Below are 27793 nucleotides of genomic sequence, written 5' to 3'. Positions count from 1 at the left end.
TGATTTCACCCATGTTGCAATTTAGGAAACAAAACAAACGAACAAAGAAAAAAAAAGACAAAAAACCAGACTCTTAAATACAGAGAACTGATAGTTACAAAGAAGTAGGTGGGAAGATGGGTAAAACAGGTGAAGGGGATTAAGAGTACACTTATTGCAATGAGCACTGAATAATGTATAGAAATGCTGAATCATATTGTACACTGAAACTAACATAACACTGTATGTTAATTACGCTAGGATTTTTTTAAAAAAATAGATGAGGGAAGAGGAAAAGTCAGAGGGAAAGTGACTACAGAAGGTTAAGAGTGACAACATTCAACCACAGTTACTGGCTTTAAGATGGAGTAAGGGGGCCGTGAGCTATGGAACACAGGTGATCTCTACAAGCTTAAGAAGGGAAAAAACCATTCTCCTGTAGAGCCTCCAGAAATGAACATAACCTGGCCAACACTTTGAGTTTAGCCCAGTGAAACCTGGGTCAAACGTCTGACCTACAGAACTGTAAGATGATAAACTATATTGTTTTAAGCTACAAAGTGTGTGGCAACTTTTACAACAGCAATAGAAAACTAATACTACAGGGAAACTGCAAGTACCCATAAAAAGCTGTGAAGATGCTTCCCTCATTTATTTATTTTTTTTTTTTTTTAATTTTTTTTTTTTAACCTTTTTTTATTTAATTTTGAGACAGGGAGAGACAGAGCATGAACAGGGGAGGGTCAGAGAGAGGGAGACACAGAATCTGAAACAGGCTCCAGGCTCTGAGTGGTCAGCACAGAGCCCGATGCGGGGCTCGAACTCACGGACCGCGAGATCATGACCCGAGCCGAAGTCGGCCGCTCAACCGACTGAGCCACCCAGGCGCCCCTTCCCTCATTTATTTTAAAATAATAATGACTAATGAAGGTTGCCACCTCTGAGTGGTGTTTTTAATGATGATAAACTGTTCCTCAAGGGAAGCAAAACACTCACAATAACACCCACAACACAGGAATGCAAAGCATCGACTGACTGTAATACCAGGTGCAAATGTTAGTGGAAATTTACCTATGTTAGTATTTGTATCGTGCTGGTTATGGGGTTTTGTTATTGCTCTGGTTGAAAACTTGTACAGGCTTGTCTTTTTTTTTTTTTTTAACAGCTTTATTAAGCTCTAATTCAAATACTATATAATTCAGCCATCTAAAGTATATAATTCAGTAGTTTTTAGCATATTCACAGAGCTGTGCAACCATCACCACAATCTAATTTTAGAACACTTTTATCACCAGTAAAAGAAACCCTGTACCTATTAGCAGTCACTCCCATTTCCCTCCAACCAGCCCCTGGCAAACACTACTTTCTATCTCTATGTATTTGCCTACTCTGGACATTTTATAATAAGTGGAATCATATAATATGCGGTCTTCTGTGTGTGTGGTTTCTTTGATTTAGCATAGTGTTTTTAAGGTTCACCCATGTAGCCTATCAGTATTCCATTCCTTTTTCTTGAATAACATTCCAAAGTATGGATGTATCACTTTTTCTTTACCCATTCATCACATGATGGATATTTGGGTTGTTTCCACTTTCTGACTATTATGAATAAAGCTGTTATGATCATTTGTGTACAAATTATTGCATGGGCTAGTGTTTTTATTTCACTTGGAACAAGAGTGGAATTCCTGGGTCAGACAGTAACTCTATATTTAAATCTTTTGAAGAACTGCCAACAGTTTGGCAAAGCGCCTGCACCAGCAATGACACCAGCAACGCATCAGGGTTCAGATGCTTCCACATCCTCGCTAACACTTATTACTTGCCTTTTTGCTTGTAGCCATCTTAGGGGATGTTAAGTGGTATCTCCCTGTGGTCTGGATTTGGATTACCCTAATCGATAATGACATGAGCATCTTTCATGTGCCTATTGGCCACTGGTATGTTTTTCAGGGAAATGTGTATTCAGATCCTTAAAAGTTGGATAGGTTAAAAAAAACCGTTGGATACGTTTTGAGAGGCTTGATAACCTCTGTTTTTAGTGCATGATTTCAGAAAACAATAGGCTTTTCTATATGGCGATATAACAGAAAAGGCTGTATTATTTATGATTATATCTTAGACTTTGAGATTATAGGGAAAGGATAGGTTATTTTTTTCTTTATGACAGAGAGAGAATGTGCACATGTGTGTGTGGGAGGGAGAGGCAGAGAGAGAGGGAGAGAATCCCAAGCAGGCTCTGAGCTGTCAGTGAGGAGCCCAATGTGGGGCTTGATCCCACAAACCTCAAGATCACGACCGGAGCCGAAATCAAGAGTCAGACGCCTAACCAACTGAGCCACCCAGTCATCCCAGGAAAAAAGTTTTTATAAATTATTTTAGAAATTATCCATGCTCTTTACCAGTGAAGATAATCCAGACCTAACTTAATTCTATCCGTTAGAAAACACTGGTTTATGGTCTCTGTAAGACATGCTTTAAAAACTCCACTTCCAGGGGCGCCTGGGTGGCTCAGTTGGGTTAAGCATCAGACTTCTGGCTTCAGCTCAGATCATGATTTCACAGTTGGTGAGACTGAGTCTTGCATTGGGCTCTGCACTGACAATACGAAGCCTGCTTGGGATTCTTTCTCCCTCTCTCTCTGCCCCTCCCCCTCTCTCACACACACTCTTCTCTCTCTCAAAATAAATAAACATTAAAAAAAAAAAACCCACCTCCAAACTCAAACTATGAAAAAGCGAAAAACAAATCGATACAAGTTCTTGATTCTTAAACTGAAATACTGCTGACATGCTTATGCTGAGAAATGAGTTTTCAAGACTGTACAAGGAGTACCAGTTTGACCTAATGTGCTATGCTACATAAAGCAGTGATGATTAATACTGTGATAACAGTATTATTACTTCAGACGTTCAAACTGTTAAGGAGCTGTATACAGTCCAATCCCTTGTATTTCTAATTAGGAAACAAACTCAGAAAAGTTGAGTAATTTGAGAGCCACTCACTTCGGTGCCTGAGTAACCAAAAGGAACAAAGATGTTACATGGCTAAAATGAACAAGAGAAGTTCCCATAGAATCCAAGGCAAATTCTTCAAGAAGCCAAAATAATGAAATGCTACTCACCGATAGGGAAGTCTCTCATAATAGGTCTTTTCCAAAGCAGCAAAATGGTATCTTGGTTTCAAGTCTGTGGCAAGACCGGAGATCAAAGCAGAGCCACATTTTTTGGTATCCACTTCTCCCTAGGAAAAAGAAACTCAGTCATCATAACAGACCTAGGAGTTATCAAGAAATGCAAAGAAATAGGACAATTTAAATGTCTTTGAAATTTTTATGTCGATACAAATGTAGGCAGTAGGATTTGGAGAGTAATATCCACAACTTGTGGCAATCAGGGAAACCTCAAACACAGAAGAGGAAGCAGGCTATTGTTAAGTGCAGAGAGGACAACTGCAGGAAGCAGGGGTTAAAAGATAAGGTGAGCCCTCCATACTAATACCCAAAACAGGGTTTATTCTAATCTTCTTGGAAAGCAAGCTCTCGCTCTGGAGCCCACAGACTATGCTTCTATAATCTGCGTTGTTACACATCCATAGTTCTGACAATGCAGACATTCAGAGTCAATGCAAAAAAATAAAAAATTAAAAGCTAGCTTCCAGGGTCCTTAGGATCCATAGAACATCTGGAATGGAATATTCAATGACCTCATGACATAAGCATGCAATCCTTTATTTTGCTTCAGTCAAGAAAGGTGTGGTTTGTGGAAGGCACAACCACACCCTGGTCAAAGTCTGTAACATAAAGTTCATCAAAAATATCAACTTTATTCCCCAAACATCCCTAGCTTTCATTAACAACAAATTATGTGATGTCTCATTCATATTACTTATGAACTTAAGAGAAGGTATTAGCTGCAAATAAAGAAATTACCAAAATTAGTTTTCTACTAAGTAAAGCAAGAAATTCCTTTTTCTTATGCTCACTTCCTTCAAGTTTCTGCTGAAGTGCAGGGAATCAGCCTCGAGGTTAGTCATAGTATCTCAGAGACTGATAAACTGTATTGTTTTCTCCCCTATAAAGATCATATGTAGTCTTTTATAAACTTTAATCAAATCCTTTTGTTAGCACCCCCAAAATGAAGGGGCCTCATTTTTCTCATCCTTCCTCACAGAGTATTATACGTGTCTTCCTCCCTTCCACCGGCAACTTAGTCCTCCTATCTTCCCTAGCTTTGCCGCACCTTCTCACTGCAACCAGCACTGCCCCTTGAATTCTAGATGAAAACAGCCATGGATTGATGGCAGGGGAAGACAGCACTGTCCCTTTTCCTTTCAACACCCCACCCCTGACAAGGCCCGGTATCTTGTTGGCTATTTTGGTCCAGACACATCGTGAAGTTGGCAGAGAGTGGTCTACAAGACCTTTTTCTGGATCATTACTGATAACTCTGCATCTACTAATTGATACTTGTCTCTAAATGCATTCTTAGGTTTCCCTTCACTGAAACTCAGCTGATGCTTTCTGCCCTCATATACAACCTTTCAAGATCTTCCTTAGGCTTATTTCCACCAATGTGATGGTGGTCACTCCCCAATCTGATACACATCCTCTTTTAGACTGTTTATTAAAATATTAAGATCAAATGCAATGGTGAGCTCCAATGCATCCCAACATTAAAGCTTTCACATTAGAGAAATAACAAGTTTTCAACATTTCTTTTCCCATCTTTAGATCACTATCTTTGATCTCATAATGATTCCATTAAAAAAAATATTTTGAAGTGTGCCTCAATGGCTAAGTCAGCTGAGTGTCCAACTCTTGATTTTGGCTTAAGTCACGATCTCCCGGTTGTGGCTTTGAACCCTGTGTTAGGTTTGGTGTGAAGGATGGAACCTACTTGGGACTCTCTCTCTCCTTCTCTCTCTGCCCCTCCCCCCACCCCTTTCTCTCTCTCTCTCTCAAAAAATAAATAAAATTTAAACTAGGGAAAAACTAGTTAAATTAAACTAGTTAAATTTAAACTAGTTAAATTTAAACTAGTTAAAAAAATTTAAACTAGGAAAAATTTAAACTAGGAAATAAAAAAATATTTTAAAAGCCAAAATACTACAATGTGCAATGGAATGTGGGGAGGAGAGGGGGGCTACAACTAAAGAGCGGCCATTAGCTGTAAATCTTTTAACTAAAAATTAGTAATCCCTCAAAACACATTAAGAGGAAGCTTGAAAGAAGGCAGTTGATGCAGAGAATATAATTTAAAGAATAACTCACTTATAATTAGAATTTTAGCAATCTCATCTGTGAATGGTGCTTTCATAAGATCAATCTGTTTTAAAGTTTTTGCTTTGGTTAACTGATATACTTTTAAGTATCCTGAAACAATTTATAAAAAATTTCTACTGAAAGGTCCTAAGAGCTGAAATATTCAATATAAAGAGCAAAAAGAGCCCAAAATAAGCCAGTGCAATTTGCTTACAGAAATTCCAACTGAACAAGCACTACTCACAGAAGAATTCCCAAAGTTCCCCACATACTTGGGCCATGGGGATGTGAGCAAGATATCAACACCCTTAAACTGGGATGTTGAACACAGCATTGTCCTCAGGGAAGACACATCCTTGGGACTAAAACTGTAACCTGGGACTGGCTCATCTACGGACTCTGTCCCACTGAGGTACACAATCTGCAGCCCCGAGCTTCCAGTGAAGATACCTTTACGACCTGGGTTCAAAGAAAAATGGACAAGTTTTAGTCAAAACTGCAGAAATGTTATTATGGTGATGAATCTCTCTCCCCGCCATGACTTGCCTACCTCCCTGCCATTCTGCATGTCTAAATAAGCACAGACTCTTCTAGAGTCCCTCTTCTGGCTGCAGGGTCTCAGTGGTGGATGGCTACAACTGTGTTCCTGTTCAGGGACAGCAGCCCTTATGTGGAGGCCACTGGAGCCCATGAGCCAGTCTGTTTACCCCAGATGCCTTACAAATGAAAAAGTTGGGAAGCAGTGATTAAGAAAAAGCCTTCCTGTCTTCTGGAAGAGATTCTACATGGATTAAAAGAAACCCAGGGGTGCCTGAGTGGCTCAGTCAGTTAAGCGTCCGACTCCTGATTTCGGCTCAGGTCATTATCTCACAGTTCATGGGATCGAGCCTCGCATCGGGCTCTGCACTGACAGTGCAGAGCCTTCTCGGGATTCTCTCTCTCCCTCTCTCTCTGCCCCACCCCTCATTCTCACTATCTCTCTCAAAATAAATAAATATTAAAAAAAAAAAAAAAAGAGGGGCACCCGGATGGCTCAGTCAGTTAAGTACCGGACTCTTGATTTCAGCTCAGATCATGATCTCATAGTACATGAGTTCGAACCCTGCATGGGGCTCTGCACCAACAGTGCAGAGCCTATTTGGGATTCTCTCTCTCTGCTCCTCCCCCACTCAAACTGTCTCTCTCTCAAAATAAATAAATAAACTTTAAAAGAAAAAAAGAAAAAGAAAGAAACCCAGACACTTGGACCCAGAGAGACGTAATAAGAAAAAGGAACTGCAGTTCTGAGGAAAGTTCAGTCTAGAACACACATACTCTTCATGCAGGCAGCAGCTTCCAATGGGTGGAAAACATCTGGAAAGAGCAACTGGGAAAAACTTGAGACTCTACCCTTTTTTAAATTTATTCCTGGCTTGGGCCCTTGATCCTGTTTCTTCCTGCTGCCTTCAAGACCTTGCTCTGTCAATTTTCACCTTCCTTTCACCTACTCAGTCTCCTCTTCTCAGCTGGCTCTTTCCACTCAGAAAAGAATAAAGTATTAAACATACTAATAGACATACTAATTACTAAAGGAACATGCCAATTAACACACATACTAACTGATAAAGGAACACACATACTAATAAAAAACTAATAAAAGAACTCACACACTAACTGAAAACTCCTTTCTCTTCTGTTTCCAATTTCTCAAAAGAGCAGACCATGCTCTCTAAGTGCTTTACCTCTTAGTTCCTGAACCCACTGTACTCTGGTTTCCATCTCCCACCATTCTCGGAAAGGTCATGAATCACCCTGTAACTGTCAATGGTCTCTCCTCCCAAATCAGTCTCTCTTCACTTAGAGTCTATGAACTTGACAATATCTTTACCTCCCCAAACACTGCTCTAATCGCTTTCAGCGATCCTGCCTGCTGCCTAGATGAAGATATATACGCCCACCACAGCGTGGTGCTTTCCTTCTCATTTTATTTCCCCTGAAACAATTTGATCCTTCTCAGCTTTGTTTTCCATCTTTAAGGGACCAACTCCCCAAAACCTATTTTTCCACACTGACCTTGTTGATATACTCTAGAAAGGTCACTTCCAGTGACATGTTGGATGTACTGCCAACACTTCAATCTCACTATCACATGTTCACTATCAAGTTCATTGTTTGCTCCTCCTACTGGACCTCAAAAAATCTCTTTCACAGAAATAACCCAGTACCTCCATGCTCTTTCCACTCCTGGCACTAAATTCATGTGTTAAATGGCTGCCATAAATACCTACAGCAGGGGTCTTAATCCAAATCTAATAACTACTGTGAGAGCTGCCACAAGTTCAGGCCTATGCTAACACCTACAACAAAAGGATTTCAAAATGTGTACCTTGCAACAGTGGTTAAAAACAACAACAACAACAAAAAATCCATCCCTCAAGTTTTTGCCTAAAGGAGCCCCATATGATTGAAGCAAGACGAGATAAGATTGTTTACATGAGGGCCACAGCCAAACGTAGAAAATAAAAGTCAAGATGGACTATGGTGGGGAAGGATGGGGAGGACACTTACAGCAAAGGACATGTAGAAGCCTTCCAGAGAGGTAAGAGACCAAGAAAAAAGAACTGTGAAGAGCAGTGGAGTCATTTTAGGAAAAAATAAGTTGAATGATCCAAGAAGTCATAGACTGACAGCAGGTGAGGGGAAAGCAAAAACAAAATCTGACAGTGCTTTTTTAAATGGCCAGGCATTAAAAGAATCACTAAAAGAGATTCAGGAGGGTCAAAAGGGAACAACTGTAACCCAAAATTAAAAAGTGGACCAAGAACCAGAGAAAGGACAAAAGGAGTGAAAAATGTGAGGATCAGCACCGAAAACTTAAAATCAGCACCAAAAGTTTAATGAGACACAGAGCTATAGCTAGTGAGGATCCTAATAAACAAGTTGTATATATCTAGCAATGTTACATGGTGAGACAACATACATGGAATTTTTTTCAACATAATTTATACCCTAAGTAGTCCCTATACCACAGTCAAGTAGTTTATTCCTCTAGTTGGCCACACGAGTATATATTGGGTTGTGGGAGTACAAGGAGATTGGGAGGAGGTGGGAGAGACTACAAAGAAAAAAATGTCAGAGTCTTAACGGTATAGACACAGATTTGGGGAAAGAACCCCATTTTCTCAGCAGTAATGGCAGAAGAATTCAGCCACAAATTTCCCAGGAGACTAATTCCTGGGGACACTTTATTATATTCATTACAAACACAAAAAATATGAACTTACCCAGATAAGTAATGTTTTCAGCTAATTCACACCCATCAGCATCTTGGAAATATTTTACTGTTTCCTGGTTATTAGCACCCAGCACATATGTCTGAATAGGAGCTAGTGAGAGAAACAGACATGACACCATATAGTTACCAGATCTGATTTGGAATTTGAGAAGTATTTCCCCACAGGAAAAATAATCACAGCAAAAGTAAGGAGTCTGCAATCCTATCTGTGGAACATATCCTACCCAACCTGTGGCCTGACTATTAGTGTCACTAGGTTGATGAAGTGACATCTTAAAGAGAATGGTTAATGTAGAATAAGGAAAACACAAATCCCTAAAGAGCTTCATGAAAGAAAGAAAGAAAGAAAGAAAGAAAGAAAGAAAGAAAGAAAGAAAGAAAGAAAACACTCCAACTAGAAAAAGGAAAGGACACATATGGTCCATTTCTTCATTTCCTGCCTTAGAAGAGAATTATTTCTTTAAACCAAATCCAACCAAACTCAAAATGTGAACATTTTAAAAAACTTTATTTTTATTTGAGAGACAGAGAGAGAGAGAGCGAGCGAGCATGCACAAGCAGGAGAGAGGGGCAGAGGGAGAGAGAGAGAGAGAGAATCTTTTCTCTTAAAAATATTTATTTCGATAGAGTATGCTGCATGCCTGCATGAGGAGTGGAGAGGAGAGGACAGGAGAGGACAGGAGAGGACAGGAGAGGAGAGGACAGGAGAAGAGAGAGACAGAAAGAGAGAGAGAGAGAATCCAAAGTAGGCTCTGCACTGTAAGCCCAGAGCCTGACTTGGGGGCTCGATCTCATGAACTGTGAGAGCATGACCTGAGCTGAAATCAAGAGCGGGTCACTTAACCAACTGAGCCACCCATTCACCCCGAGAGAGAATCTTAAGCAGGTTCCATGCTCAGTGCGTAGTTTGACACGGGGCTCAATCCCACAACGCCGGGATCATGACCTGAGTCAAAATTAAGAGTTGGACACTCAAATGACTGAGCCACCCAGGCGCCCCCAAAATGTGAACATTTAGATGCACAGGCATCCTTCCCAGCTCAACGTGGAGCTCAGAGGGAAATTCTTAAATAACTACTACATGTGAAAAACAACCCATCAAGAACTGTGTAACTTTGAAGCTTTGTTAGAACTCATCTGTTAAATAAAAATAATTTCTATACCTTTCTTGATGCCAGTTTTATACTCCTCCCATTCAGCATCTGGAGTGGAGCCAAAGAAATTTCCTACACACAACAGCAGCTAAAATGAGTTTTTTAAACAGATATATGAGATTTTTTTTATCAAATAGTACATAATTGATAGTTAACATAATTCAGCTAATTATCCTACTTAATGGCCTCATGCTAGCTAGGTTTTTTTTCCTTAATCAGTCTGCAGAATCTCAACACATAATTCTTTAGCAGCAATTGCAGAAGTTAATTTGAATCTATAAATAAATTTTGGCTCACTGGCTATCAAATTCAAATTAGGGATGGGGAAGAGGGGGTCAGGGAAAGATGGAGAAATCTACTTCCATGAGCCTCTCTCCAAATACAAATTTTTAAGTATTAGATACCCTGGGAAGATACAAGGTACAAAAAACACATTTCTTGCCTGTTATCTTTACTCAATCTTTAACCCCATGAATAGATTATCACCATACCCAGAATACTCTTCTGTATGCTAGGGGTCTGCAGTCTAGTTGGCAACCCCATGTAACATTTAGATAAGGCTCTTCGGTCTGTGAAGCATCTGCACATGTTATCTGACTTAATCCACACCATACACTCAGGAAATATATCTGCGATTCCCAAACCCAGTGATTAGAATCACCTAGGGACGTTTTGCTCGTCTGTTTTCAGTTTTGTAGATAGTAAGAAAGTAACAAGTATAAAAGTATAAAAAGTATTAAAGGGGGGGAGTATTAAAAAATTCAAAAAGTATAAAAAGGTAAAGAGGTCTCCCTTTCCCTATCATTCTGTAGCTACTAAGTTCCTATGCTTACAAAAGGAACTCAATCTAACCAAAAAGGGAGAGTATGTGTTCAATCGAGAAATGAAAAAAGAAGTCCACACTTTATTTTACTATGTTTGACTATAACAGTAAAATTAGATTCAGTAAAAGGAAATGTCTTACGTCAAAGTTTCCACTTTTCTTCTGAATTGCTCGAACTCTATTGAATAAAACATCAAACTTTCCTTCAACATCTCCACAAGCCAAGCTGCAAATGAGATAAACGTTACGGCAATTGAGGAAACTCGAATGGGCCAGCTGGGTTTGTAACATGTTAGTCTTTCTGGATCAGGCAGATATGTGACCCAGTCTCTGGGTTACCAGAGGTTCAGTCTCTGGGTTACCAGAGGTTACCAGAGAGGTTCAGTGCATGTGAACTATTACTGACCAGTGGGCAGTTCCACCTAAAGGTCACCAAAACTTTCAACCCATCACATCTAAAAGTTAGCTTCACCTCCTCCAAAACTGAACCAGCTTCTTCTCCTCACTTCCCAAGCTTTGTGGATGGCTGTATCACCAACTGGGTCACCAAGAGTCACAAATCCCCCATCCAGTCATCAAGTCTCATCAATTCCCCTTTCCAAACATCTTTCACATTCATTCCAGCTCTTCCTTTCCACTGTTACTATCAATCATCCATTCAACAACCATATACTGAACACCTACAATATGCTAAGTGCAATATGCCCAGAACTGTGCTAAGATCATGTTAGGAGTACAAAGAGGAGAGACTCAGTTCAAACCTCAAAGTTGACAATCAGGGAAAGGGAGATACTCTGATACAAATCTGTATGAAAAAGGCTACAACAGGAGGCATGCATAAAGTGTTAAGGGGCAGAGAGGTAGAAAGTGGCAAGAGCTGAAGTTTATAAAGAAGAACTGGCCTTAAATTGTGACATAACTTGTTCTATCATCTCATTTCTGAGTTTTTGTAATTCTGACTTAAGTTTTTCTATTTCTCATACCATTTTTTAATGCCTTTGAACTCATCCTGAAATATAGTTCTTATTGTTTTGTCAGTACGTCTTTCTGGTATGTCCATATCACTTAACATTTTTTTTTTCTTTAGTTTATTTATATTTATTTTGAGAGCTGGAGAGCAAGCAAGGGAGGGGCAGAGACAGAGAGAGAGAATTCCAAGCAGGCTCCATGATGTCAGCACAGAGCCCGATGCAGGGCTCAAGCCCACGAACTGTGAGATCACTACCTGAGCTGAAACTAAGAGTCGGACGCTTAACTGACTGAGGCATCCAGGCACCCCATCACTGAACATTTTCAAGCTGGGTAATGACACGTTTCAGGAAGTTCATTTTAGTAACAGAGTGAAGGATGGTCTGGAGGAACAAGTGATTACAAGCAAAAATATCACCAAAAAGGGCAATACTCAATGAAGACGAAAAGGACAGAAACAGATGAAAAATTTAGAGCCCCTGAACACAATTTGAATGGTGAAGTAGGGTGGGAAACGAGGGAGGAAGAGGAATGCAGGACACTCCAAGGCAGAGCAACCAAGAGTCCTGTGATAGAAAAGAGGCAGAATCAGAGAGAGATCTAATGAATCTGGTACTGGATACAAAGTAGGTAGCATGCTTACGTTTATTTCCTCTAATGCCATCTCTTCTTCCTAACCAACCTATATAAAGTCAACAGTTTAATGTTCTTTCCTCAAAAACATTAAGAGAACCCCACTACCGGGGCCCTTTTCCAGTGTTTTCTATCATGCTGAAGGGCAGAAATTTAGGACCTCACAGTGCCGACTCTTTCTCACAGCCAAACCTTCTCCAAACCCTGTTAATCTCATCTCCTTGATAAGCCTTGAATCCCTGCACTTTTCTTCTGCTATCACTCTAGCTAATCCTCGCTGTCTTCTTCTTCTTTTGGCTCTGATTTGTTCTTATACTGCAGCCAGAATCGCTTTCCAAAACAAAAATATGATCCCGCCAAGGAGTTCTTAAACATTTCAATGACTTTAAGATAAAGACAAAAATATTAACCAACTTCAATCCTCCCTCCCCTGATTCCTCACAATAGGCCAAATACCCCTATTATACTCCCTCCCATAACCGTGAAGTTTCTCTTCCTGACATTTATAGACCGTAATTATACATTAATCTGGATTCTCTAATTAATATTAGCTCAAAACTCTAGGCTCCATTAAGGCAGGAACTCCATCTGTGCAACGTCTAGCACAGTGCCTGGCATACTGTAATTGTTCAATAAATATTTGTTGAGTGGATGGATGGATCGACGTACACTCTTCACCCCAGCGCCTCCTCGCAAAAAAGTGCGCCAGGGCAGGAGCCCTATCTATCTAGTCTGTTCGTAACTGACCAGGACCCACCGATGGGCCCCACGCCTAAGAGTTTTCGTTAATAAATGGCTGTGGGGAGAAGTGAAGTGTAAATGTGTCAGAGGCCAGGGCGGCCTAAGATGGAGGAGACCTAACCCTGGCAGTTTCCGCCTCTCCTAGCCTGGGTCGCCAGGACAGCCTCCTCTCGGAAGCGAGGAGACCGGCCCCAGCCAGGCAAAGACGCGATCGGAGCTCACCAGCCGCCACCACCCTCCCACCCCCGCCTTTTCCTCCTCCCTTCCAGTCACGAGAAAGACCCAGGGAGCAGACGCGCGCGCGCACACGCACGCACACACACACACACACACACACAGAGGCGCGCGCGCACGGTTCTGATCTGATCTGTGGTCACTCACAGGCGCAGCGGTTTCTGAGCCATTTGTGCCAACAGCCTGAGTCGGGGCGACCACCGAAAACGGACCCTGAACCCGTACACCTCGAAAAACGCGGCGGCACAGCACTAAGACGTGGGCGCGCCCAGCCAATGAGGGTTCGCTTATCTACGGAGAGCGCCGAGGGACAGCAGTCTCTCCCAGTTTTCTGGGTCTCAGGAATCAAGGAAGGCGAGCAGTAAAGGAAGGAAGGGGATGTGACAAAAAGAATTACAATTATTTGTTTGTTTGTTTGTTTGTTTGCTTTATTTTGGAGCAGTTGAAGTTGTCGAGCTGCTAGAACGGTCCTGACATAAGATGGGCCCTAACCTAACCTAATCTAACCACGTTAGTCCAATGGGCAAGACAGACTCCGTTCACACACGCTTTTTTGGTAAGAATAATGGCCATCACCTTGATGCAATAAGTGTCAACATGTTGCCACATTTTCTTCCTTCATCTCTCTCTCTCTCCCCTTCAAGGTGCACAAGCACTTTTATTCTCACTGAATCATTTGAAAGTAAATTGCAGACATCAAGAATATCTTAGCACGCATTTCCTAAGAAGGACATCCTCTATATCACCAAAATACCGTTAAGGCACCTAAGAAAATTAATTATTCAATAATATCATCTAATATTTAAAGTTGTCCATTCTCCCCCCTCCCCCCCCCATTTTTTTTTTTTTTTTAAGTACCTTGGGCTTGTTTTCATTCAGGATACAATTAAGTTTCATACTTGTATTCAGTTCTCTCTAGTCTTTTAAAATCCACAATAGCCCACAGGCATTTTTGGTTGTTTTTCCTGACATTGCCATTTTGGGGGAGTTCAGTCCAATTTGTAGACAACAGTATATAAGAAAATGGAAGCAAAGGAGAGAGTTCCTGACAATCCAGGGGCACGAAAAGTTCAGCCAAGTAATTAAAAATTAACTAGAACATAAATTAGTTTAAGGAAGAACGACAAAGTTCTGGTTTTCCTCCCTTTGGAGGGATTTATTAAATTCCCTGGCTCATTAACTATTGACACCCTGCTTTGATGGAACACTGAGCATGTGTCTTTTCTACTTTTGGGGCAATTCAGCACAATCCAGGAATAGAAATCAAGATTGAATCTAGAAGAAGAGTAGAAATTTGCCAAACACGGGCAGGTAATAACTTCAGAAAAGGAAACAAGAGTGAGATACGAAATTTCATCAGTGGAATTCTATATTATCTTTACGCCTTTCTTGCAAATCTAAATCTACACTGAAATATAAACTTTATGGAAAGAAAGCTCATCCATGGAGATTTAAGCTAGCTCCAGAGAGCTGAATATAGTATTAAGTGTCAGAGTAATAGGAAATGAAATTGAAAAAAATGAAAGAAATAGGGGTCTTGATCCATGCTAAGAGGTCTGGCTATAGAATACACATTCTTCTCATGAGCATGGAACATTCCTCCAGGACAGATAATATGTTAGGCCACAAAACAAGTCTCAACAAATTCAAGTACAAATTATATCAAGTATCTTTTCCAATCACAATGATACGAAACTTGGGCACCTTGGTGGCTTAGTTGGTTAAGTGTCCAAATCTTGATTTCAGCTCAGGTCATGATCTTGAGGTTAATGCGATCCAGCCCCACACTGGGCTCTGTGCTGACAGCATGGAGCCTACTTAGGATTCTCTCTCTCTCTCCAACTCTCTCTCTGTCCCTCCCCTGCTCGTGCAAGAGAACTCGCTCTCTCTCAAAATAAAAAATACTTTTAATAAAATGATGTGAAACCAAAATTAAATGAAAAATAAGGAAGAAAATTAGAAAGTTTAAAAAATACATGGAAATTAAACAGCACATTCCTGAACAACTAATAGACCAAAGAATAAATCACAAGGAAAAATAAAATCTTGACACAAATTAAATGGAAACACAACACACCAAAACTTACGGAATGAAACAAAAGCAGGTCTAAGAGGGAAGTTGATAACTATAAATGTCTGTACTAAAAAGAAAGGTCTCAGGTAAACAGTCTAATATTACACATTAAAGAATAGAAAAAGAAGAATAAGCTAAGCCTAAAGTAAGCAGCAGGCAGAAAAATAATTTATTAAAAGAATTAAAGAATAGGAAAACAATAGGAAAGATCAATGGAAACTAAGAGCTGGTTTTTGAAAAAGATAAACAAAATTGACAAACCTTTACCTAGACTAGCCAAGAAAAAGAGGGGACTCAAATAAATAAAATTATCAACAAAAAGGGACACATTTCCACCAATACTACACAAATACAAAGGGGCATACCAGACTACTGTGAACAATTATATGCCAATAAACTGGACAAGCAAGCAGAAATGGATAAGTTTCTACAAACATAAAATTTACCAAGACTCAATCAAGAAGAAATGGAAAATCTGAACAGACCAATAATGAGTAAGGAGTTTGAATCAGTAATCAAACAACTCCCAATGAAGAAAATCCCAGGATTGCATTATTTCACTGGTGAATTCTACCAAACAGTTAAAGAAGAACTAATGCAATATTTCTCAAACCCTTATAAAAAACTGAAGAGGAAGAAACACTCTCAGATTCACTATATGAGGTATTACCCAATACCAAAAGCCAGGCAGATAAGGATAATGTAAGAAAACTGCAAGCCAATATCCCTGATTAATAGAGATATAGAATTCTCAACAAAATACTGGCAAACTGAATTCAACAGCACATTAAAGGGATCATACACCATGATCAAATGGGACTTGTCCCTGAGATGTAAGGATTGTTCAACATACTGGAATCGATAAATGCAATAAACCCCATTAATAGAATGAAAGATAAAAATCATATGATCATCTCAATAGATGCAGGAAAAGCATTTAACAAAATTCAACATCCTTTCATGATTAAAAAACCTCTCAACAAATTGTGAATAGAAGGAATGTACCTCAATATAGTAAAGGTGATATATGACAAGCCCATAGCTAACATCATACTCAATGGTGAAAGGGTGAAGGCTTTTTCTCTAAGATCAGAAACAAGACAAGGGTGCCCACTCTTACCACTTCTATTCAACATAGTACCAGAAGTCCTAGCTGGAAAAATTAGGCAAGAAAAAGAAATGAAAGGCATCCAAAGTGGAAAGGTAGAGGTAAAATTGTCTCTGTGTGCAGAAGAAATCATTTATAAAAAATCTTAAAAGACTCTAACAACAACAACAACAACAACAAAAACAGAGTAAATGAATTCAGTAAAGTTGCAGGACACAAATTCAGTGTACAAAAATCAGTTGTGTGTGTATATACTAATAACAAACTATCTGAAAATGAAATAATCCTGTTTATAATAGCATCAAAAACAATAAGATACTTAGGAATAAATTCAACCATAAAGGTTACAGATCTGTATACTGAAAACCATAAGATACTGATGAAAGAAACTGAAGAAGATACAAGTAGAAAGATATTTTGTGCTTATAGATTAGAAGAATTAATATTGTTAAAGTGTCCATACTGCCCAAAGCCATCTACATATTCAATGCAATCTCCACCAAAATCCAGCATTTTTCACAGAAATGGAAAACAATCCTAAAATTTGTATGGAACCACAAAAGACTGTGAATAGCCAAAACAATCTTGAGAAAGTAGAGTAAATCTTGAGGTATCACTCTTTCTGATTTTAAACTATGTTACAAAGCAGTATCAATCAAAACAGTATAGTAGTGGGGGAAAAAAAAAAAAAAAAGGCCGGTAGAGCAGAAACAAAAGCCCAGAAATAAACCCATGCATATAGAGTCAACTAATATTTGACAAAGGAGCCAAGAATATTCAATAGGATAGTCTCTTCCATAAATTGTATTGGGAAAACTGGATGTTCACATGTAAAAGAATGAAACTGGACCCCCTATCTTACACCACTCATAAGCGTTAATTTGAAATGGATTAAAGACTTAACTGTAAGAAACTGAAACTGTAACACTCCTAAAAGAAATAGAAAGCACTTAGACATTCGTCTTGGCAATGATTTTTTGGATATGACACCAAAGCACAAGCAACAAAAACAAACATTACTAACTGGGACCACATCAAACTAAAAAATTTCTGCACAGCAAAAGGAATAATCAACAAAATGAAAGCGCAATCTATAGAATGGTAGACAATATTTGCAAACCACCTATCTGATAAGGGGTAATATACAAAATATATAAGGAACTCAAACAACTCAATAACAAAAAAGCAAATAATCTTATTTTCAAAATGGGCAAAGGGGGGGAGGGTGCCTGGGTAGCTTAGTTGGTTAAGCGTCCAACTCTTGATCTCAGCTCAGGTCTTGATCTCATGGTCATGAGTTCAGGCCCTGTGTTGGGTTCCACGCTGGGCATGAGGCCTAGTTAACAAAATCATAGTAACAAAAATAAAAATGGGCAAAGGACCTGAATAGACGTTTTCCCAAAGACATAACAATGGCCAATAGGTACATGAAAAGGTGCTCAACTTGACTAGTCATCAGGGAAATGCAAATCAAAAACACAATGAGGTATCACCTCACACCTGTTAGAATGGCTATTATTACAAAGGTAAGAGATAAGTGTTGGTGAGGATGTGGAGAAAAGGAAAACCTTGTGCACTGCCAGTGAGAATGCAAATTGGTACAGTCACTATGGAAAACAGCATGAAGCTTCTTCTTGAAATTAGAACTACCATATGATCCAGCAATCCCACTTCTATGTATATATCCAAAGGAAATGAAATCACTATCTCAATGAGGTATCTGCACCCCTACATTCACTACAGCATTATTCATGATAGCCAATACATGAAAACAACCTAAGTGTCCAGTGATGGATGAATGAATAATGAAACTGTAGTGTATATATTTACAATGAAAAAAAGAAGGAAATCCTGCCATTTGCGATAACATGGATGACGCTTAAGGGCGTTATGCTAAGTGAAGTAAGTCAGAGAAAGACAAATACTGTACAATCTCATATGTGAAATCTAAAAAAAGCCAAACCCATAGAAACAGTAGATTGGTGGTTGCCAGGAGTTGGGGCAGTAGAGAAAATGGGAAGATGTTGGTCAAAGTGTTATAACTTCCAGTCATGAGTAAGTTCTAGGGATATAATATATAGCATGGTGACTGTAGTTAACAATATTGTATACAGTTGACCCTTGAACAACACAGGGGTTAGGGGTACTGACCCCTTGAATGCTCAATAAACTGTATATAACTCTTGGCTCCCTGCGCTGTTGACTGGAAACCTTACCAATAACACAAATAGTAGACTAACATATATTTTGCATATGATATGTATTATATACTATATTTTTATAGTAAAGTGAGCTAGTGAATAAAAAATGTGAAGAAAATCATGAAAAAATACACATACAGTACTATATCTAACAAAAGCCGCATGTAAGTGGATCCATACAGTTCAAACACATGCTGTTCATGGGTCAACTGTATTTGAAAGTTACTAGGAGAGGAGATCTTAAACATCCTTACCACACATACAGAAAAGGTAACTATGTGGAGTGAAGGCTGTTAGCTAACCTAAATGGTAATCATTTCGCAATATGTACAAATACCAAATTATCACATTGCACATCATAAACTTACAGAATGTTGTATGTCAATTATAGCTCAATAAAGTTGGGGAAAAAAATAACGAACTTACACCCCACGCCCCCAACGAAACACACACACAGAGAAAAAAATTAGCATTTTCAGCTTTATCTTGGGAGCACCCTGTATCCTAAATGTAACTGGGTAGCTTATCCACTATATATATCAATTCCAAAATACTAGTTTCTGTGTCATGATATATATCTGGCCAAATGTTTCAAATCTTACATGAAAAAGTTATAGAAAGTTTAATAAAGAACCAAAGAGAATCACGTTAAACAAGTTCATCCTCAGAAACACAAATGCGAATTGAAGTATTTTGTTACAATTTTGGTTTCTAAGTAAAAGAAAAAAAAGTCTGGCTTTTTCAAAGAGGCTATGAGAAGTCACTAAAGGAGTCTAAGCAGGAGGGGTAATGTGGCCACTTCACATTTTAGAAAAATTGTTCTGGCAGCAGTGTAGAAGGTTGGAGGGATCGTTATAAGAGACACAGCAATAGTGCAGAGGGGCGGATGATAAATGACGGTCTGGAACAGAGATACTGGGAAATGACAGAAAGAGGGTTAAGAACTCTTTTGGAGATGGCATTGGGGACCTCAGACATCTTCCTAGCTGCTAGCACCCAACTCTGAATAAGGACGCCTATCTTCCAAACTGGACTGGTCAGTCAGTATCCTCCATCCGTTTATATCTTTAGTCTAACAGGGAGATGATCAGGTCCCTAGGAGCCCCCCTGACCCTGCAGGCACAAGTAGGAAGATATTTTACAAATGCTTTCCGTTATGAGTGGCAGCCCTACCTCCCCATCCAGTACCTCTGTGGTACTAGAAACAAAACAAGTTTGTTTTCCTTTTTTAATTTAGGATCTTATTAGCAATACATTAGCATCATTAATAGAAAAACAATCATCGACACAGAAACTCAAAAACCACAGTGTATGTGCACGCACACATACACACTCTTTGTCTTCACCACATTTCCAAAGGGAGCACATGGCAAGATGTTATCTATCTCCAGACATCTGACTCACACAGAAAAGAGACAGGTAGGACCCATCGTATACATCAGGATATCAAAATACTCCCTTCACAGCTTCTGTTCAGTCTACAACACTCAGCCTAAAATTATTTTAAGATTTTCTGCTATTTGATGGGGCACCTGGGTGGCTCAGTCAATTGAGTGTCTGACTTTGGCTCAGATCATGATCTCATGGTTCATGCATCGGGCTCTGTGCTGACGGCTCAGGGCCTGGAGACTGCTTCAGATTCTGAGTCTCCCTCTCTCACTCTCTGCCCCTCCCCCAATGGCACTCTGTCTCTCTCTCAAAAATGAATAAACATTAAGAAAACTTAAAAAAAAAGATTTTCTGTTATTTGCAATGTTATGGAAAAGTAAATTACTGACATTCACAGGGTGACAATCTATAAAGAACAAGTTTGTTTTCCTTTTTTAATTTAGGATCTTATTAGCAATACATTAGCATCATTAATAGAAAAAAACAACCATCGACACAGAAACTCAAAAACCAACTATTAAGAAAATAATGTAGTAATCAACCACTGTGAGAGAAAATAGGTCCTCTCATTTGATTCTACTGGCAAGCCCAGGTTTATCCTGAACTTTGAGAGACTCTCTGTCCTGAGTGGATGATGAAACATTCAAGTAAAAGGTAAGGAGTTTTAAGTGTGGGTTTCTGAGGGATACTGCCTCCAAAGAAGTTCAGGGGTAGCCACAGTCCTCCAGTTTACTCCAATGTTGGGACGTTTCTGGGACGACCCATCACAGTTTCCTTTTGAGGAGTTTTGACAATTCATCAGCCTCAGCATTCAGGTCTTATAAAACATTCCTCCATGTTAAAAAAAAAGACATTGTTCCACAGGAATGAGTTTTTCATCGCTTCTCCAGCTTCTTGTACTTGGCTTCTACCAGGGAGAGAGAGAGAGGAAGTTAAATCTTTTAAAATCAGCTCTTACAAAGATCTTTCTTACTTAGCATTTCCAGGCACATTAAAAAATATCTATTATATAAAAAAAAAACAAAAAAAAAAACCTGTTGGTTTCAATCTCATCATCTGTCCAAACCGGGTCCAAACTGGAGGCACGCCATAAATGTTAACTATCGTATTAGCTAAGGACAGATATTTGGGTATCGATCAACCATGTGCTCAACTTAAGATAGGGAGTCAAACACACACACACACACACAGAATTAAGAACAAGTCCACTAAGTTCTAACCCTGTCAACAGCACCTGCTCCAATGGCTCCACCAGGATTAAGTAGATCTACTGGCACTTGAGCCATGGGGAGCCTTACTAAGCACAGGAAAGTGCCTCTCCAGGCGCTCTCTGGGAGCCAGACTCTCTGGACACACAATGTATGTTTCTCCTTTTCTTTTTGTTTTTTTTTTAATCTTTGCTTATTTTTGAGAGAGAGAGAGAGAGACAGACAGACAGTGCAAGCAGAGGAGGAACAGAGAGACAGGAAGACACAGAATCCAAAGCAGGCCCCAGGCTCTGAGCTGTCAGCATAGAGGCCAACGCAGGGCTTGAACCCACAAACAGTGAGCTCATGACCTGAGCTGAAGTCAAACGCTTAACATACTGAGCCACCCAGCGCCCCACTCCTTTTGTTTTCTTATCCCTACACCTCACTATAGGAAAGCAATTTTGAACAACAAAGAGATTTAAAAGACCATCAGATAAGCCTCTTATTGTGATAGATTTTCCTTTTTCTTTAAAACCTTGAAAGCATTTGGTACAATGCCTTCTCTATAGTCAGGTTCGCAGTCACCATTTAGTAAATTTAATTGTGGACAGTGAAACTGTTAATCGCCACTCATGTCAAATCTCAGTTACGAACCACTCTCCTGAAGTAGTCAATAATTGTCAATGATGAAAATAAAATAATCTATAAATTATACCTAGGATAAAAACAACTTCATTGTTTTTAATCATGGATGTAAGAGCCAGATAGCAAGCCATCAACAATACAAGTGCCAGTTTCCTCCTTAAAGGAAAAGTAAACTCTTGATTGACTTTTCTATTTTTTAAAACAATGTTTATTTATTATTGAGAGATACAGAGAGACAGAGCATGAGCATGGGAGAGGCAGAGAGAGGGGGAGACACAGATTCTGAAGCAGGCTCCAGGCTCTGAGCTGTCAGCACAGAGCCCGACACAGGGCTCAAACTCACAAACCACGATATCATGACCTGAGCTGAAATCAGACACTTAACCGAAAGAGCCACCCAAGCGCCCCTGATTTTTCCATTTTTTAAGACATATGTATCTACATTATCAAAGATGCTTCAGTCTGCTGAACCATAATTTTAAGAGCTTGAGCTCTGTAACCAAACAGACCTGGCTTGGAATGTAGCTCTTTCACATGCTAGCTCGGTATCCTTATGCAAGTTATTTATTTAACCCCTTCAACCAGTTTCTTCTTCCGAAGAATGGGGATAAAAATCATGCACTTATCTCATAGATTATTGGGAAGATAAAAAGAATAATACATGTACAGTACTAAGAACAGTACCTGATATATATCATTAAGTATTCAGAAAATAGTATTGTTATTACTACTACTACTAATAAAAAATTACTCTCACTAGGTTATTGTATAAATTAATTAAAATAGATCATTATGGGCACACCATAAATGACCTATTAGCTAAGGTCATATGGAGTGCGGGTGGGGGCTGGGTGGATTACTCTTATTAAATCAAAACAGAAATAAAAATGGTTACCCAGTTTTTTTGAATATGCATCCAACTTGTAGGCTGCCTGCTCGAGAGCTGCTACCTGTTCTTCAATTACATTGATCTGATCCAGATAAGGCTGCAGTCCAGCATCTTTGAAAACAAAGACAGGCCACATGTTCATACAGCCTCCACAAGGAGTGTAGAAAAGACAGGCAAAGTAAGAATGCTAGTGTCACTCCAACTCTGCCCAGGACACACTAGGTGGAGTGACATGTTTCTGGTCACTCATAGGACAAACACTAGCAGACAGTAGCTAGCTGATCAGGCAGAACTGTGACCTGGACAAAGCAAGTCTCTCTCACCCACTAATTTCCCTCTTTTTTAAATTCCTTGCTCTACAAGCAATCTTTCTGCAACTGATTCAGTTTCTTGGGTAATCCCATACCAAGGAAGAGTGTCCTAGAGATAGGGAACATACATAGAAGTCAGTGGAAAAATATATTCTACCAGTCTCTAAATTAGCATTTTCCATTTACAGATGTTCTGGTTTTCCACTTATAAAGTGGTCCTTTATGGATTGCATTGTTAAAATAAATGCACTAGAATCTGGCCACTGTTTTTCTCCCCTCTCCCTTTCCGGAATAAACTGACCAAATCAAGATTCCGAAGCAGAAATAACCATACTGAAACATGCTAATCTTCAAAATGGAAGAAATCCACCTTAACTTTGTAATTCACTTTTAGAGAATGAGCTCCCTCAGGACAGGTGCCATGTTCCCTCCACTTCTCCGCAACCCCAAGCACAAAAGAATATTAAATACAAACGTGTTTAATTATAAATATTATTACTTACACTTCTGGTTTAAGTCCTTTAAGTTTCTACTAATGTTTATAGCAATATCTTTCATTTCAAGATACTTCAGGCTGGTTAGTTTATTCATATTTTCCAGGAGCTTATAGTCTTCGCTGGTGGCTTTAAAATAAACAGAAGATGTGATGCCTTTAAGATTTGTCATAGATCACTGGAATGTAGAATTATAGGCCAAATGGTAGTTCAAGGCAGGACCCAGAGAATGTCAAAGGTGCAGGCCACTATTGATTTACGACATTTATATTCAGCAAACTATATAAACCAGTTAAGATCCAGAGACTTCAGAATCTTTGTTAGAAAGGGAAATAACAAATTCATGTCCTAAGAAAAGAGAGGTGACATAGTCTTCGTATTTCTATGGTATGAAAACATGTAATTTCGGGGACTGCATCATAAATATATATAAAATCAACTAGGACCTCACGGCTTCTTAGTAACTAAATCATTACTATTTGATTCTATATTGCATTTTATGTACTGACTTTTCCAAACCATTTGTCTTCTTCTTATATCCTCAGTTCCCTTCCTCATCCCTACTTAAAGCAAATGGCTTCTACTCAATTTACCTGAAAAGTGGAAAATTCCCCTTACATAAGCTCCCTCAACCTTTCTGCCTCACTTCAAAACTTCTCTGTACCCTAATATCTTCCCAAGAGGCATGAGGGCTCCTATTCTTGTCAAGACCACTTCTCCTATGCTCTTGCTTCTAACCCTTCAGGGTCTCTCTTCCATCATATCCTTCCCCTGACATTTCCAAACTCTCCCTCTATTCTGGCAGCTTCCTCTCTAACTAGAAATATATTCAGGTTTCTTCCAGCCCAAAAGCACTCTGTCTTCTGCTGCACCGACATCATTTGTTCATAAAGCAAAGGAGCTTTACCGCTAATCCTTTTTAAAGAGTAACTTATATTCACTGGTTCCTCTTCCTCACCATTCACTCATGTAAACACTTGCAGCCTGGCCTCTGCCCCCACTATCCAGGGAAATGACATGCTCCAATGTCATTGGTGCTTTCTTAACCACCAAATCCATAGTGTCTTCTCAATCAGTATCATCTCTTCATAGTACCTGACCCTGTGATCTCCCTCTTCACAAAATGCTCATTTCCCTTGTCTGCTACATCGTATTAGCCTGATTTTCTAATCTCTTTCAACCTGCTCTTTGTAGGTTTCTATGCCAGATGCTTTCTCATTCATCCTTGACTATCACTTCCCAATTTTTACTCAGCTGTGACACAAGACTGATGTTTACATGGGCGGCACATTCCTATGGGCAATCTCAGGGTGATGCTAGATTCCTTTCAAACTCAAAAAAGCATTTGTACAAGTAAGAATGACAATCACAGGGAAATTACAATCTGCTTAAAATTAATTTTATAAGTAAAAATCATTTGTTATCAATCCTAGGTACCTTAAGTACTGTTATTAGAAACAAATTATTTGCCCTATACAGGCATTCTCCGAGGCTGTAGTTGAGGCCCTTTAGCTACCCCTAAGTACATCCTTGCCAATTTCATCCTGCAGAGCCTCAACTCACACCACGGTGCAGGGGACTCCCAAATCTGTTTCTCCTGCTCTGATCACTCTCTGAGCTCGGGACTCACATGTGCAAGTCACCTAAGTGTCCTGGTAAAATCTAAAATCAGCCAAGCCAAAACCAAAAATATTTTTACACTAAACATGGTTCTGCTTTCCCACTTCCCTATTTTAGATGATGGCACCACCTGTTTAAAACCTCAAACGTGTCTTAGGCTGCCATCGCTCCACAGACACAACAAGTCCTATAAATTCTACTTCCATGATATTCTTGTACCCATGCTCTCCTTTCCATTCCCTCTACCATCACCCTGTCACTGATCATCATCATTTCTTTTCATCTGGACTCTTGCTCATATGTCTCTGAGCTCTATCCTCCGTATTCATACCCTCGTTGCTAGCAAATTAGTCTCTCTACAACAAGGGTCACACACTGTAAGACCTAGAAGCCAGCAAGATCATATAAATGAGTGAAGCAAGCCAGGTGTTTGTATGTTAAACACATAAGATTATTCACTTCCATAAAGAAGTATGTTCTCTCCTACTTTTTGGCACATGCAGACTTCTTCTTATCTATCATTTACTTTACCGACTTGATAGAAATATTGGTACAGAAAATTGATTCTCTACCACTACTAAAAAGCAACAGTATAAGAGCAGTAATAAATGGCAACTGACCAGGTGTCAGTAAAAGGGACAAAACAGAGTGGTGGGGACACACTGCATAGCCCTAATCCATTCAGAGGAGACAGCGGCTCAGCTATGGTTGATCATAGCATCGCAATGGGGGAGTTAGTATTGCCAAAATCTTTGGAATTTTTAAAGAGAAGCCAAAAATCTAGATTTTGCTACTTGGTTTCTCTTGCTCAGAAATAATTAAGTAACTAATCAGAATGATAGAGCCTCATAAGCCCTCCCATTCTGCATCAAGCCTTTTCTCATTAATTCTGGTTCCCAAATTTGGCTCACAGCAATTGCTTGGGGAAGTGAAACCATATAAGAAATGCTTATGAGAGGCCACACAGCACCAGACTTCACTTTTTGGACCTTTCTTCACACACAGGTCATGTGTTGACCTGGAAATACACAATGAGCCCCAAAATTAATCACGTCCCAAAGGGTGGGTCACCAAATCCTCAGACCAACGTAGCAGGCCCCTAAATCTGCAGTTCACTCCCTATTCCCCAATTTAATTTCTCTTTGCCCCAATAAATACATCTGTTTTAAGGGAACAAACTGCTTATATCACCTCACTCGCTAATCGTTTCCCCCTTTTTGGTCAATCCTTCTCTTCACAGTCCTGCTCAAAATGCACCTCCCCCAAGAAAGCACTTCTTGATGAATTCTTTTTATGTCTTCTCATAGTTAGTCTACACTTATGGAGGCTTGCAGAGTTGTATTAAGCATTTTTATGCATTTCTGAAATTAGCCAGTGAACTTCTACACGGAAGGAACAGACCTTTTTCTTTCCCATTCATGACCATCCCAAACTTCCAACAGGCGTATTCCAGGGCATGAAGAGTGTTGGGGAGGGAGCCACAGACTGATGCTGCTAAAGCACCTCACAGGTCTCCCAGAGCCAAACCGCAGCTCCATAGGGTTGTACAGAGCAGTACCCGAATCAGTCCACACCCCGCCTTACCCGTCAGTTCCCCAGTCAGGTAAGTTGCCATTTTGGAGAACATGTCCCGGCAGAGCTCCGTGATGTCAGCTTCAGCCGGCTCCTTTGCTTCCTCAGCTGTTTCCACGGCGGCATCGTCTGGATCAAAGGAGAACGAGTAAGTGTCCCACCGTACACCGGGACCTAATCCAGCGATGGCATCTTCTCCCCACACCCCTTCACTAGTCCTCATTCGATCAAGTCGGCTCCATTCTCCATGTGCCATAATTTCAAGTCCCTCACTTTGTCCTTGCCCCATCTGACACGCCAACTCTGCTCCCTGGCCACCGGCCCTTGGCTCACACCCGATCCCGCGCCAAACTATCTCAGTCGCCCGGTCAGGTGCTCCCCTCCGACCTGCTTGCTCCTGCCAGGCGAGCCCCCGGCCTCCTGCTGGACACTTCATCCCCAACCACTCTGCGTACCTCGAACAGGCTCCTCTCTTTGGGTCGCCGGGACATCCTCGGCAGCCGTCGCCGCCGCCATGCCTGGCCCCGCGCTACTTCCGGTTGTGGATGTCTGCGCATGCGCGCCGGGCGTGTCCCGCCCTGCCCCCCCGCCCCCGGGTTCGCAGCCCTGGGATTCTCCATCTCTCCACTGGGTCTTGCTGCACAGCCTGAGTGATATAAGCATGAAGCTGAAATTGAAGCTAAGATAAGCTATTGTGAGTCGTTCCTGTTGCCAAGAGCCGCGATGCCTGGAACTGAGAATGCGCTCATCCCTGTCACTAGTCTAGTAAGACCAACGGCCTGTCTGGGGTTGGTTGAGCTCAGGTGGCCTGCTGACCAAAGTCACAGAGACAAGTTACCTCTCCCCAAAGACTCCCCACCCAGGCTCTGCCCAAGACGCCTCAGGGAATCCTTTTGAAGGTAGTCTCATTCAACCTTTAGGAAATCTTCACTCATTGATCCCGGAACCGAAATACTCGGAATACTCGACCTTCAATGTCTTGGATAAACAACTCATTGTCCCCCATTTCTTTTTAAAAGTTTATTTATTTATTTTGAGAGAAAGCGAGAGGGAGGGAGAGAGAGAATGAGCGAGGGAAGGGCAAAGAGCGAGAGAATCCCAAGCAGGCTCTGCACTGTCATCGCAGAGCCCAAAGTGGGTCTCGAACTCACAAACCCAGCGGTCACAACCTGAGTGGAAACCAAGAGTCTGACACTTAACCGACTGAGTCACCTAGGCGCCCCAGCCCCC

The 27793-nt window shown here is 40.3% G+C and overlaps 2 protein-coding genes across 3 annotated transcripts in view; both read right to left on the bottom strand.

Annotated features, from left to right (window-relative positions):
* CWF19L1 (CWF19 like cell cycle control factor 1) overlaps positions 1 to 13351 on the bottom strand; it is a 32288-nt gene extending 18937 nt beyond the window's left edge. The window contains exons 1-6 of one of the 2 annotated variants that reach the window (XM_060641767.2): positions 13218 to 13351; positions 10635 to 10719; positions 9680 to 9758; positions 8506 to 8607; positions 5487 to 5701; positions 3104 to 3222 (exon numbers count right to left, since the gene is read on the bottom strand). In XM_060641767.2, coding sequence (XP_060497750.1) covers positions 3104 to 3222; positions 5487 to 5701; positions 8506 to 8607; positions 9680 to 9758; positions 10635 to 10719; positions 13218 to 13240 — 623 coding nt within the window. In that variant the 5' untranslated portion in view covers positions 13241 to 13351. Of the gene's footprint in view, positions 1 to 3103; positions 3223 to 5486; positions 5702 to 8505; positions 8608 to 9679; positions 9759 to 10634; positions 10720 to 13217 lie in introns of those variants that run through there. The other variant, XM_060641769.3, reaches the window with a different exon arrangement.
* Positions 13352 to 20249: 6898 nt separating this feature from the next.
* BLOC1S2 (biogenesis of lysosomal organelles complex 1 subunit 2) lies at positions 20250 to 27124 on the bottom strand. The gene is made up of 5 exons (XM_060641780.2): positions 27019 to 27124; positions 26576 to 26692; positions 23381 to 23500; positions 22573 to 22677; positions 20250 to 20749 (listed from the first exon to the last, which is right to left on the bottom strand). The coding sequence occupies exons 1-5, from the start codon at positions 27077 to 27079 to the stop codon at positions 20718 to 20720; spliced, it is 435 nt and encodes a 144-aa protein (XP_060497763.1). The 5' UTR covers positions 27080 to 27124; the 3' UTR covers positions 20250 to 20717.
* Positions 27125 to 27793: the final 669 nt, after the last annotated feature.

This window comes from Panthera onca, chromosome D2 (genome assembly GCF_046562875.1).
Source record: "Panthera onca isolate mPanOnc1 chromosome D2, mPanOnc1 haplotype 2, whole genome shotgun sequence".
NCBI classification, from domain to species: Eukaryota; Metazoa; Chordata; class Mammalia; order Carnivora; family Felidae; genus Panthera; species Panthera onca.
Note: the sequence above shows the minus strand (reverse complement) of the source record. Positions and strands in the feature narration are given on the sequence as shown.

Coding starts and splice junctions, on each gene's coding strand:
- BLOC1S2 (XM_060641780.2), bottom strand. CDS start 27,079: ATGGCGGCGGCGACGGCTGCCGAGGATGTCCCGGCGACCCAAAGAGAG. Junction 26,693..27,018: donor AAGAGAGGAGCCTGTTCGAG/GTACGCAGAGTG, acceptor CCTTTGATCCAG/ACGATGCCGCCGTGGAAACA. Junction 22,678..23,380: donor AAAGGACTTAAACCAGAAGT/GTAAGTAATAAT, acceptor TTGTTTTCAAAG/ATGCTGGACTGCAGCCTTAT.